At 33.8% G+C, this 14549-nt stretch overlaps 1 protein-coding gene across 4 annotated transcripts in view; it reads right to left on the bottom strand.

Annotated features, from left to right (window-relative positions):
- The window catches only part of FBXW7 (F-box and WD repeat domain containing 7), a 221462-nt gene that overhangs the window by 52215 nt on the left and 154698 nt on the right, over positions 1 to 14549 (bottom strand). Inside the window, exon 1 of one of the 4 annotated variants that reach the window (XM_073892368.1) lies at positions 10118 to 10453. The exons of the other annotated variants lie outside the window; for them this stretch is intronic. Coding sequence (XP_073748469.1) covers positions 10118 to 10264 — 147 coding nt within the window. The 5' untranslated portion in view covers positions 10265 to 10453. Of the gene's footprint in view, positions 1 to 10117; positions 10454 to 14549 lie in introns of those variants that run through there. 4 annotated transcript variants of the gene reach the window in all.

Here is a 14549-nt window from a genome sequence, read left to right on the forward strand (position 1 = left end):
TTCAGAACTTTTTGGAATTTAGAAAAGTAATATGGTACATACATATTACTGAATACTTCCAGTATATTACACATTAATATTTTTGCAGCAAAGTTCATGACTATTCAGATAAATAATAAAACTGACTATTTTAAGTTACTTAGAGTTAGGTTTGGCTAACTTTAAAAACATTCTTAGCTCTCAGGGCTCGCTGGACATCTGTCTGTAGACAAGGGACAGTGGGTTTATTTCATACTTGTTTACCTTGCCAGGACTTAACAGCAAGTTTATTTTTTAGCATATTTTTCATCTGTCTCCCATACTACATCTTAATAGCCTTGCCCTGTGATGTTAAAGTTACTAAACAATTTGAACAGATTGTTATCTATCAACAACAGGGATAACAATTCATGGCAGTCGTTTCTACAATGTAGTTGTAGACTTACACATCATCATAATTCGTTTTACATTCATATCTGACAACTGAGGCACAACCTAACACTAACACATCACTTGATGACAAAAACACAAAAACATCTAGAAAGCCATGTTATCAGTAATTAGATACTTGAGGCCATCAAGAATTGTGAGAACAAAGTAAGAATTTAAAAGTATTTAAAAACCCAGGATTACACAGCAAAAGTTAACCCTGACAACATCTGGAAATTAAGGATCTGTTCACTCAACAAACCTTACCAAGGTCAGTTTACCACAGTGTTTGTGATGCTAGCTCTAGACACCTGAGGCAGAGTCTCAGCTCCATCACTAGCTCTAGGGCAAGTTATTTAACCTTGCTATGCCTCAGATTCCGCATCTGTAAAATAGGGATAATATAATACAACACCTACTTCACAAGGTTATCTTAAGGATTATATGAATTCATATGTGGAAAGTATCGTGCTTCCTCTGCATCCCAAGTTAGACTCTATACTATTACCCTATTTTGTTGTCTTCAAAACACTAACATTAGTAACTACTTTTCTGTTTCCATAAAGTATAACCTAAGCTCCATGAGGACATGGCCTCTATCTAGTTCACTGTTAACAGCCATAGGTTCTAGAAAATTTTCCAACTCTGTTCTTAGTGCTCAATACATATTTTTTGGCTGATATTATTACTGATAAATGTCATGTCAAGACATAAGCAAATAATTTGCAGCAGTATAAGTAACGTGAAAAGCCAAGATGTGAGCGCAAGCAATAATACAAGTTCCTTCTGTCCATCACTTCTCTGATCATCTGCTTAGCAAATATCCTTCATGTTTTAATTCAAAGTTACTGTGAAGCCTTTCCTGAGTCATTTGCTTTGAGACTTGGGTGACCCTCTCATGCTCCCACAGTACTTTGTGCATGAGCACATTTAAGCAAAATTATACCTTCGTACTATAAAGGTTTGTTTATGGTTTTTACCACTAGACTATCTACGATGCATAAAGGATCGTGATTTTTCACTTTTGTATATCCACAGGTACAGGGGATGAAGAATCATCACCTTTTTATTTATAGCCAGTACCCTGCACAGTACAGAGAATAAGACCGCAAGAAAATTTATAATTTATACTCTGTTTACTCAAGTTTATACATGACACATGAAACATTCTTAAGAAGAAAAGGACTGATAGGATTTAAAATAGAATGGTCTGATATGTGGTAACTAATCCCTTTACTAATAAAATAAGTAGTGACAATAAACCATATCAGATCAGTTGAAAATGCCCATTGTTCCCCAGTTCCAATGGAATACGTGTGTAAGGAAAATAACTGAAGGAAGTCACATTTTAGTTTACTCAAAAAAAAAAAAAATTAGGTACCCTATTCAAATCTCCCTCCAAACTTGCTCATATCACCACCCTGTTCTTTCTTCTCCCCAAAGTATTGTAATTTTTCTTCCTTTATTTCAGCTTTTCTGACATTTTTTGGCTACTGGAGAATCTCAAAAGTATCATCAAAATGACTTTACCCTATGTTTGTTTCTCCTTCGTTTTCAAAATTGGTAGGTAGTAATTACTTTTAAAATTAAGTGTCAAACTGTATCTGAGTTTATTTAAATTTAGAAAATGAAATATTCAAAATCACAGCTGCACAGTCATTTAAAAACATTTAGTAAACAAAAAACATGCCATATTCTTAACAGTACAAAAACTCCTTCAGAATCTTCCAAGTTTAACACATACTTCAATGAATTAGTCATAAGAATATTTATACTAACTTTCTCCTGCATATCACTAGGAGCATAAAAACAATAAAGATAATTTCTGAACTCTTAAGAGTTTACAGCCTAATTGAGGAGACAAGATAACTATATGGAATAACATCACCGGGCAGTACATATTTGCCTAAGGGCCAAAGGTAATGGCAACAATTACAATATTCCACTAATGGATGAGGACAACGGTGGATGCAATCAGTGCCAGGACAACCAGAGAAGGAAGCTAGACTGTGAGGTCATGGAAAGGATCCAGAAAGAAAGAGGCACAAATGTAACTGGTGGACACTTGGAACAGACCAGTCTGGGGGAGAGACGGAGGATGCTGGCATTTTAAAGCCTTCAAATTTCTGTATGTTGGGGAAACATCCATCTATTTCTAATTGGCTAAGAGTTCCATGAAACAGATATTGAGTTTCATGACATGCCTTTCAGGCATCAAGACATTTTATTTATTTATTTATTTATTATTTTTTTAAAGATTTATTTATTTGAGAGAGAGAGAGAGAATGAGAGAGAGAGAGAGAGAGAGTACATGAGAGGGGGTAGGGTTAGAGGGAGAAGCAGGCTCCTCGCTGAGCAGGGAGCCCGATGTGGGACTCAATCCTGGGACTCCAGGATCATGACCTGAGCCAAAGGCAGTTGCTTAACCAACTGAGCCACCCAGGCACCCAGTCATCAAGACATTTTAAAAGAGCAGACTTGCTACAACTATTTTCAATAAGAATTAATCATGGCTGGACTAGATTAAGGAAAAAAAAAAAAGGTAAACCTGGATTGGGGCTAAGGGCAAAGCTATGTCAGAAATGTAAAACTAAGTAGTAGTGCTCTAAGAAATAGGCAAGTATTTCTGGCAGCTGCTCTTGTTAGTATGAGAAGTACTCTTGTCGTAGATATTATTAATAGCAATATACTTTGGAAGGGGCTGTCATTTATACTGTGCAAATATCACACTAAAATTCAGAAATATAAAAGAATAAACTAAGGTGATACAAAAACTAAAATAACCCTAAAACTTGCAATAAAAATAATGTAATAAATCATAAAACTATACATGTGGATCATCTGTTTAAAAACACAGATTATAGTTTTAAAACTATGGGAGGAGAAGAAAATTATAGTTGAAGATAATATAGGTGACAGGTCTATGACAAATATTTTCCAGAAAGAATAAAAAATAGAATCACATGAGCAACAAATAATTTCTTGATCTATTTACATATTTTTCTCCTGAAGCTATAAGTATAAACCTATCTCATTTTTTCAAAAGGAAAAAAATTCCCTATGATAAAAAACCTAGAAATAATATAATTAGAAATACAATGACATAGTATTAACTAAGTAAAATCCACAAAACTTTACCACATAGGAATAAATTTTCTTAGAATATGATTTCTTTCTCTTTAAACAACAATAGAAATCCCTCATGCTGGTTTTTAATTGTTATAAACTTTCTGGAAAACAATTTAACAGTATTTTTCAAGAATCTAAAGAAGTTCATACTCCTTGACCCAATAATTCTACTTCTAGAAATCTGTGTATAGAGATTAAGATTCATGTATAAAAAAGTTCAAAGCAGGTCACTGTCTAAATGAACAATAGGAGGAAAACTATGGAACATTCATTTAGCAGATTATATATTTTTAAATAACTACAATTATGGGAAACCACTAACAATATATTAACAATGAATCAAAGTACCAATATTGCTAAAAAATTATTTACTTAAAGTTGTTATTGTGGTTATTTTTGAGCAGTGGAATTACTGATACTTTAGGAAATTGCAAAGGAAATTATTTTTCTAAATTTTACATATTGAATATGTCTTATTTCTGTAAAGTGAAGTAAAAGATATTAATTATTGAAAGAAAATTAAAATTCCTTATATCACCATTCAATTTGGAGAATTTGGGAAATTACTAAATTCAGAAGGATAGTAATTCACAAGCTGGCTTTAGCAAAAGAGTTTATGATGGCCTACTTTGGGGGTACATACAAAATCTTTCCACAAATGAAACTTACTGGGGGCAAATAATTAGACATGTTGTTTTTTTTAAAACAAAGGTAATACAACTATTTGACAAAAATGGCAGACCTTTGCTGAAAAGGGCCTAATAGACTGGTCAATAGTCTATGAAAGGAGCATAACAGATTAAAATTATATACTGCTTAAATTAACTAATATACATACAAAAACAGCTACTTAGATTATGCCTGAATGTGGTTAAAATTTAGAATATAGGTTTGTCTAGTATCATTGATAACTCAACAATGAAGAAAAAACTGAAACTCAAAACAGCACTGAAGCTAAGAGAGGTACAATGCTGTTTTAAATTTTTGTCCTCATTGTCAAAAGTGCTGGCTGAGCCAACTGATGAGAATGATACTGCACTGCAGTTTGAGGACGGTTAATCCGTCCAGACAAGCTGCTCTCAGTTGTTGCCTGCCAAACACAGACCCTAAGGTGTAACAAAGATTCTCTTCTTGACCAAACTCTAGATGGGCTCCGCTGAGCTCTTTTTCAACTAGGCCCTGTCCTTGGGCATGTTGTCAAGAGCAAGAATCCTACTCCATTTAAGCACAATCCTCCGATCTTGGTATCTGACCACCTTCCATAACTGCTGGGTTCCTCATCCTCTATCATCCTCCACGTGATGTCTGACTACCTTGGTTAAACTCGTTTAGCCCGAATCCCCCCTACCGATGTTTCCTCTTAGTAATTTTCTACCCACTGACCCCCTCCCAACTGTTCCTTGGCTATAAATTCTCACTTTTCTTTACTGTATTTGGAGTTGAGCCCAATCTCCCCCCCCAACTACAAAACCCCTTTGTAGTAGTCCCTACCCCTGTATCACCACAGTACCCCTAAATAAAGTCTATCTTGCCGTTTTAACAAGTGTCATGAATAATTTTTTCTTTAACAGGTATCATCCCTCAGCTTACAAAGACAACAGACAAACATGCATACTGTTCAAATATTTCCAGTTTTTTATTACTGTAATTATTGCATATTCTGTAGGGTAACTTTAGAAGTGAAACATCTCCAAAGAGATTACAGCAAAAACCCTGTATTTATAAATGCTCTATGCTATCAAAAGCTATTTGAAAGTTACTTGCTTTAATCTTTGAACCTATTTTCTCACAGCAACAATGTCAACAATGATAGGCTCCCAGGCTTCCCTCCAAAATATTAATAGTTGTTGAAAAGTGTTAGTTCACATGAAAACAAACTGTATAAAGAGAATGGCTACTGCTGTTAGCTGCAGCATTGGTGAACTCTGCAGCTAAATGTCAGCTTTACTATTTACCAAGAAAACAGGAAGAGTTGCTGGTTTGAGCCTCCGTCTTCTAGTCTACTGAATGGAGAGAATACCTAATTTAAAGTACTTAAAAACACTTAAGTCATTCAATCATTATGTGGGTTAAAATATACGAAACAGCTAAAACAGTGCCTAGAATACACAGTGGGTTCTTTTAAAAAGACAGCAATTATTAATAGCTTTATTATACTAATACTGTATATTAAGAAGAGAATAAGCAGTATGCTAAAATTCTAGCAGTTAGCCACACAAAGACTCTTTTCCACATAAGTACAAAAGAATTAAGAAGAGAGGATGATGGTTTTAAAGGAAATGTAAGACTTATGGCTTTAACTAACAATCTCATTCTAAAAATTTACCAGGAGCTGAAACTTATATATAAGCAAAGAGAAAAATGCACAAGATTTACTATAGTATCATTATAATCATACAAACCTAGATTTCACTCTTTTGTAAGTAAAGATTTATTAAAACACAGTCATGTCCATTCACCCATCCATTTAAGTATTGTCTAAGCTGCTTTGGTGCTCCAGTGGCAGAGATGAATAGTTCTAACAGCGACTATAGGGTCCACAAAGCCTAAAGTATTTACTGGCCCTTTGCAGAAAGAATTTGACTTAAGGTAACCTGCAATGATAACAATACACAGGAGTGCTATTAACATTTCCTCAAATGACACAAATATTCTATTTTAATTTTATTTCTACTTTCACCTTAAAGAAAAATTATTTTAAATGTGGTATTTTGAATAGAACTTGATATGGAACGAATTCCTACAAAACTGTTTTCAGCTATCAGAAATCCCAGTCATATATTTCATTATTGCTTGAGCTCTTGTTTCTCAGGAGAACAAGTCCTTGTCCCATACTGACCCCACCTCACCACCCCCACTATCCCATAAGCAGTTCTCCACCACTCTTAGCTGTGTTGCCAAATGCTTATGCGACACAATCAGCACATGGTTCAAGCCCAGGAATGTATACGGCACTCTCAAAACAATATTTTGTCTATAAGGCAGCACAGTCAAATATTTTAAAAGCCTTATATAAACCATTGTCATTTGCATGTCACTTGGAAATTTCTACCAAAATAATAACAATGACGAGTAACTTTACAAGAATATTATAAATGCTTAAAAATCTCCCAAACAAAATGAGGTAAGAAATGAGATTTAAGCACTGAAGTACATTTTCTTACTAATATTAGTTGTAAGATATTATTTCTCTTATCACTAAAAAGAAAAAAATGCTTCCAGATAAGCTATAAAATTTCATCAAAATGTATCTAAGGCACATTTTTTCACACTTTAAGTATTTCTTAAATATGTTTAAAATGTGAAAAAAGAATGTACCTTATGATTTAAGAAATACAGTATTACCATAACTGGCATTCCAATTTCAAAAAAAATTGAAAATTTCCAGTGATTTTATAGATTAAATAAGTTTTTCCTGTAAAATTTCTCTTCCTCTAAAGGACAACCAGTTCTTTTAGAATAAAAAGTTACATACTCGGGCGCCTGGGTGGCTCAGTTGGTTAAGCGACTGCCTTCGGCTCAGGTCATGATCCTGGAGTCCCGGGATCGAGTCCCGCATCGGGCTCCCTGCTCAGCGGGGAGTCTGCTTCTCCCTCTGACCCTCCCCCCTCTCATGTGCTCTCTCTCTCTCATTCTCGCTCTCTCAAATAAATAAATAAAATCTTTAAAAAAAAAAGTTACATACTCAACTAGTACTCTCAAATTTTCCTAATTCAACTACCTATAGGACTTTTAAAAATATAGATGGATCCCTGAACCTTAATCCAGATCTCTAACATAAGAGTATCCAAAAGAGAGGAACCCAGGACTCTACAATTTTTAAGATTTTATTTATTTATTTATTGAGTGAGTGAGTGAGTGAGTGAGTGAGTGAATAGTGAGTGTGAGCAACCAGGGGGAGGGGCAGAGGGAGAAAGAAAATCCCAGAGTGTGGAGCCCCACAGGGACTCGATCCCACAACCCTGAGATCATGATCTGAGCTAAAATCAAGAGTTGGACGCTTAACCGACTGAGTCACCTAGGTACCCCATGATTCTACATTTTTAACAATGTAAATAAATAATGAGGACCTTAATACTAAAAATATTTTGATTTACAGTAACTGGTTAAAAGCTAGATTGCTATTTCTTTACCGTTGTTATAATTAAGTCCAAAGTACCTCTGATGAGAGACCAGAATAATTTATATAATAATAAATTCGACTACCAGTACCAATATTACATTTAATAGTAGGTAAATAAATTTTCTGAAAACATTTCAAGAAATAGAATTGAAGTTGTAGTTATAGCAACTAAAGGATTTTTCACAACTTTTTTTGAAGTTATTTTATTGTACAAACATTAAGTGGAGCAACATCTATGAGGGATGGAGGGACAATATCATGTTTTTCAAATTTCAATAGGTCAAGACTGCTACAGTCTTATAAGAGGTCACTCTAGTGCACATTAGCTCACTACTTGGAAAAAAAAAAAAACGGCCTATAAAATACAGAACTCGATCTGCTTTGTGTACTTTGTCAGTGTAGAACAATCTCTCTGAAAGCAAAATGTACCCAGTGTAAGAGATATACTAGATGTTACACACAAAATATGATTAATTGCATATCATACCAAAGGTCTTCCTTAAATCTTTGATAAAGAAAAATAATATTTTAAAAATGTTTATCAATTTACCAAAGGAAAGTTAATAAATTAAATAACAAAGAACATGCAAACCAATTAAAAACTATCTAAATTAACCAGTCATGAAAGGGGGGGATATAATTACACGATCCTTCTAATATTTCTAGTACTCAGAGTCAATGAGTTATGCAATAGTAAGTAATTGGCAGGCAAGCAGTCTAAAACTGAATGTTTTTTAGCTATCTTCCCAAAAAACTTTCTTGTATGAATTTTATTTTTCGAATTTAGTTCTCTTCTGTTATTACAAATGCAAGGCTATAAATTAACATAACATAGTAACCTACAAAAGTCAAGCTGCATAGTGACCCTAGGAAGCCCTCAGGGAAAGCCTTGAAGTTCTCTATTAATTTTTCTTATAGGATCTGCTCCTGAGCCTTTAAATTTCATGTACGTGTTAGAAAATAAAGGTAGAAAACATACATTGTGACATAATGAAGTAAACTACCATATATTGTACCTAAGAATTTATTAGAAATACTCAACAACAAAGAACAAGATTATCTTGATTGTTAATATCTTAAATCCTTTGATTTAAAAAACCCACACTTCTTTTCCTCAGTTTAAAAATTTACTTGTGTTGGTATTTTCTTTTATAGAGGTGTTAAAATAATAAATTAGTTTATTAATGACTTTAAAGCCATTAGAGGTTTCTGTGTAAATGCTTAAATCAGAACAGTGACTTCATTCAGAAATTATAAAAGTGACAAAGTGAAAGAGGACCAAAATAAACACTTTCTGACAACATAGTAAAGAAGAAAATAAGTCTGATGGAGATATTTTTATTCCATGTTCAATGCTGAAACTGTATTATTTAAACCTCACTCAAATGTTTTTCAACATGGCTACCACTTGTTTGGAGTAGAAGTGGAAACTACTCAAAAGGAACTAGAAAACATATTTTTACAAAGGTTAAGTCCCAGCAAATAAAAGATTCTTTTCACTAAGGAGAAAAAATACTTTTCAGATGTTGTGTGTTGATCTACTTGGTTAGTAGAATATTTCCCGTTTAGTTTTTTTTTTTTTAAGGGAACTAAAACATTAATAGCACTGTTACATGCAAATACCCATTTAATCTCAGGTTTTTGTGGAGATTTTTGGTTTAATGTGTTCAAGATCATAAACATATTTTAGATCTAAAAACATATCACTCTAGTTAATGACTCAAACTAGCAATACCAAGTTAACTAAAAAAATACAATAAAACTGCTAATATTAACAGGGTCAGAATTTGGTGAGGGAGAGGAGAATGTCATCCTGAAAAACATCCAACAGATCATAACTTGATTATACGTTAGCTCAAGTTCTACAAAATGTTTGTTAGTTCAGGATTGTCTATATATAAACTCTATCGTAACTGCCACACAATAGCATGCTATTTTTATTTTATATAACAGCAAAAAGTAAAGTCCCTATTACATTAAGTTTGAATTACAGAAATAGTAATTTAAAATAATACAGTTCTAAGGGCCAGATAAATCTAGGGAACTTGGAATATTCTTTAAAAGAGCTAAATGTTGTAATTCCCATGTACATAAGAAGAATACCACCAGCTTCCTGCCTTTCCCACAGGAAAAAAAAACCTACAAATTTGGGGTTGAAGTATTTGCCAACATATTTTAAAACACAGTTTTTACATTTACCAATTTTAAATAAATTTAAAGGATTCTAATATCATGAAAAATAAATGAGAGGGGGGAAAAAGGCGGATTGGGTAACCTTGCCCTCTAGGCTTCTTATCATACTATCAGAACTACGACTTATATAAGTTTTATCTGGCTACATAATGCACTGATAATTTTGTTTATAAATATCAATTGAAATCCAAAGTATTTCTTTACTAAAGGAAACAGAAATACTTCATTTAAAAAAAATTCCTATTTTTCAAATGCAAGACTTACCCGTCTTCGACAAAAGGGGAGGCCTTGGGCAATGATGCTAATGCTAAATATCTTCATCACAGTTTGATGTGGCAGAGGCTCTTTTGCACTTTTAAGATCAACAGGAACCAAGCCATGGTTTAAAGTAGCTTTTCCTGGTTTTGACATTTTAAAACTCCTCTTGGTTGATGAATACTTTCTACATGTAATACAGGCACATTACTAAAAATTCTAACCACCAAATTAAAATATAACTTTCTAATTAATAAAACAAAAAAAAGGCTGAGAACCCAAGGCCTGCTGCTTTTGTCTTTCAACCTTCTCCTACCAAATGTCCTGACCTGTCTGAGGCTTGGTGAAGTGCAAACTATCCTAGAATAGCCAGGAATTACAAACTACTGAAGTGAAAGCTCCTGCTCCTGCCACTCAAACAGCTGGTGAACCTCCCGTACAAAGTCAGTAATGTGAATACAGCCAATGCAGGGCAATGCTGTAGGGTCTCTCTTAAACTTCTCCAACTACTAGCCCAGGTATTCCCTAGAAAGGGAAAGCAATGTTTTCTTTACAAAAAAATAAACATTGTATTTTCTCTTGACTATCTTGACTCTTCCTTACCCAAATACCAGCATTAATATTTTAGGATTGTTTTGAAATGTGCTTCAAATTTAAGGACAGTATTTATGCAAGCTCAAAAAATATATACACACATTTGTTCTTAGATATATTCAGAATGAGCACTATATTTTCAACTGTTTGTCTTAAGCATGCTCTCTTTTCCTTTTCCATACATACCATTCTTTATATCATACTAAGCCATTAAGTTGACTCTATCTCTCTAAAGCTATTAATATGTACTTCACATTAATTTTATCGTAGACATTTTAGTTGTTTGCAAATGTCAGTTCAATCTCTATAATTCTCAAAAACTCAGTGATTCCACTTGAAAGTATAAGTCATGTGATTATAAAGATATAATTTTTTAAAAGCCCAAGTATTTATAAATGTAGCCTGTGATGGGAAACAATTATAGTAAAATAATTACTAACCAGTTCATTGCAAATCCTTAGTGCCTAATTTCTCCAACATACCATGGTCAGAAATATCTTCCTAAAACACACAGAGAGAATATGGTATACAATCCACTCCTCAAAAACTTTCAATGGTTCCCGATTGCCTAAGATAAAATATGGAGATGAAGACTCTCCTCAGAGTGGCTCCAAACTAATCTTTCCAGCATTACCTCAAATATTTTCCTAAATTAAGCACTTATGCCTATGTTAATTAATACTACACTTGATATGCAAACACATAAACTAGACTGTTATGAAGATGATAAGAAAAAAAGCTCAGTGTAAGAATTAACGGAGAGTAGTTTTGATAGATGGGAAGTAATGGATGTGAACAGTCTGTTCACATTGCTTGGTTAACTAGTTTGTTCTCTCCTTCCATTCTATTGTCCTCTTCCAAAAGCCAGTCATCTCACTTACCTCTCCTTCCAATAGCTTTTATTGATCTCTATACGGGGAACTTAGAATGTGATATGGAGAGAATGAGAAAGGAGAATGTCAGAAATGAGTGATTTCTTTTTCAACTTTGGAAAGATCTTACTAAATATAAAGTGCGCTACTGGGAAGCCAATTCATACACTAGAAATCTCCCAGTCCCACCAAGATGCTACTTTATTAAAGTACACTCTCCATTTATACCAAAATTTAAAATGTAGTTAAAAATGCAAAATCACTGGGGTGCCTGGGTGGCTCAGTCAGTTAAGCATCTCAGCTCAAGCCTTGATCTCAAGGTTGTGAGTTCAAGCCACTTTAGGAAAAAAAAAAAAAAGCAAAATCATTATCAGAGGTGACATTTTTAATGACACAAAAGTAAACAACCAAATTTCTCTAAAGAAAATATACAAATGACCAATAAGCTCATGTCAAGATGCTCAATATCACTAATCATTAGGGAACTACAAATCAAAACCAGAATGAGGGGCACCTGGGTGGCTCAGTCAGTTAAGCGTCTGCCTTCGGCTCAGGTCATGATCCCAGGGTCCTGGGATCGAGCCCCGCATCAGGCTCCCTGCTCGGCGGGAAGCCTGCTTCTCCCTCTGCCTCTGTCATTCCCCTGCTTGTGTTCTCTCTTGCTCTCTCTCTCTCTCTGACAAATAAATAAACAAAATCTTTAAAAAAAAAACAAAAAACAAAAAAACCAGAATGAAACACCAATGCACACCCATTAGGATGGCTATTATTTAAAAACAAAACAAAAAATAAAATAAAAATAAAACAAACACACACACACAAATACACACACACAATAACAAGTGTTAGCAAGGATGTGGAAAAATTGGAACACTTGTGCATCGCTGGTGGGAACGTAAAATGTAGGCAGCTACTGTGGAAAATAGTATGGCGGTTCCTCAAAAAATGACCACATGATCCAGCAATTCCACTTTGGGGTATACAATTCCCCCAAAAAACTGAAAGCAGGGATTCAAACAGATATTCATACATCCATGTTCACAGCAACATATTCACAATAGCCAAGAGATGGAAGCAACCCAAGTAACCACTGACAGATGAATGGGCAAACAAAATGTGGCATATACATACAATAGAATACTATTTAGCCTTAAAAAGGAAGGAAATTCTAACACTTGCTAGAACATGGATGAACCTTGAAGACACAATGGTTAAGTGAAATAAGTCAGTCCAAAAAGGACGAATGCTGTATGATCCCACTTACATGAGGTACCGAGAGTAGTTTAATTCATGGAGACAGAAACTAGAATGGTGGGTGCCAGGAGCAACCGGGAGAAAGGACTAGAAAGTTAGTGTTTAATGGATATGAGTCTAGTTGGAAAAGATGAAAATGTTCTGAAGATGCAGAGTGGTGATGGTTGCACAACATCGTGAATGTATTTAAAGCCACTGAATTGTACACTTAGATACAGTTAAAATGATAAATTTTATGCTATGGATATTTAACCACAATAAAAAATTATTTTAATAAAAAAGTAAACAATTAGGAACCATAAACACCAAAAAACAAAACAAACACACAACAGAGATCTAGGGATAGAAGAGAGTGTACTGGAAATCTTTAATTTGATATTTAAAAAAAAAATGTGAGACTGTTATCTAAGATAACTAGGTATACAGCCCCACTAAAGGGGGGGGGAGGGTGAACAATTCCTGCCTCATTCCAGTCTCAGCACCTCTTCTGATGCTCACTTTATTTCTTAACACTTTTTTTTTCAGTATAACATAATCTCAAATCATACTGTATCTTTACTCCTTATTAGAAAAATCCCTTTGTTGCAGTAGCTCCCATGGAATGCCCCCCTCCAAGTAATATTAGTAACTACTTCGTTAATATTACATATAGTTTTATGTAGACTGACATTCTTTATTCTCAAAAAAATTCTCAGTGATATCTTTGAAATCAGTTAATTAAACCTTCAAAATTCCTTCCTCTAAACCACAAAGAAGATATAATTTAAACTACATGTTATTTCAATGCAGAAAAATTAGAAGAACATACTACACTCCACAAGTTTAACATATTCATTCTGCACAGAAAAATAAATGAAATAGATCAACTCCATACTTAACTTTCACTTAGTCCAGTAATAGAGATAACATACTGAAAATTATAATTTTATATTTTAAAGCCCTCAGAGAGCTTTATAGTTACATGTATTTACATGCAGATAGTTTAAAGATGAGTAAGATATGAAGCTCTCCAATCAACCTGGAGTCTGATCCTAAGAAGGAAAAAAAAAAAAAAAAAGATTTGGGACTAAAAATTTGGACTGAGAAAATTAAAACTAAAATGAACACTGTTCTTTCCCCTGCTTATAAGAGGGCATAAAATATTATGAAGTAGAATTAATTTTTCATTTTCAATAAATTATTTATGATAATAATAGGAGTAAAAACTAGGACTTATTTGTAGATAACCAACTGCTGGTGAACACATAGTGACATTCTAATTCAACTCATTTTTTTTTTAAATCAGTAAATAGCTGCCCTCAACTGGATAGTACAGAGCATTGCAACTCTTGTAAACCAAACACTAAATCTGATTATGTGTCTACAACACTGTATTTCCATAAAAAAGAGACATTTCTAGTGATTGAGCAAAGTGACTACTAATTTCCAAAAGTTTGTACTACCAAGTTTCACCATTTTGGAGGATTGAAGTTAACAGTACTTCTAAAGCAATATTCTCAATCAGCATGAAAACATTCAAAATACCAAATTTCAAATACAGAAGAAAACCCCAGTCAATGAGGGAAATCATAGACAATGCATAGAAGAACCCTAATTGTTAACTTTAAAACGCACCTAGTTCCATGTGCTCAAGAAAAAATAAAGTCTTAGACTCAATCATATTTTTTTAAAGATTTTTTATTTATTTCAAAGAGAGAAAATGAGAGAAAGAGAGAGAGAGC

Source organism: Callorhinus ursinus, unplaced genomic scaffold (genome assembly GCF_003265705.2).
Source record: "Callorhinus ursinus isolate GAN/ISIS: 27379988/994484 unplaced genomic scaffold, GSC_fseal_2.0 scaffold4, whole genome shotgun sequence".
NCBI classification, from domain to species: Eukaryota; Metazoa; Chordata; class Mammalia; order Carnivora; family Otariidae; genus Callorhinus; species Callorhinus ursinus.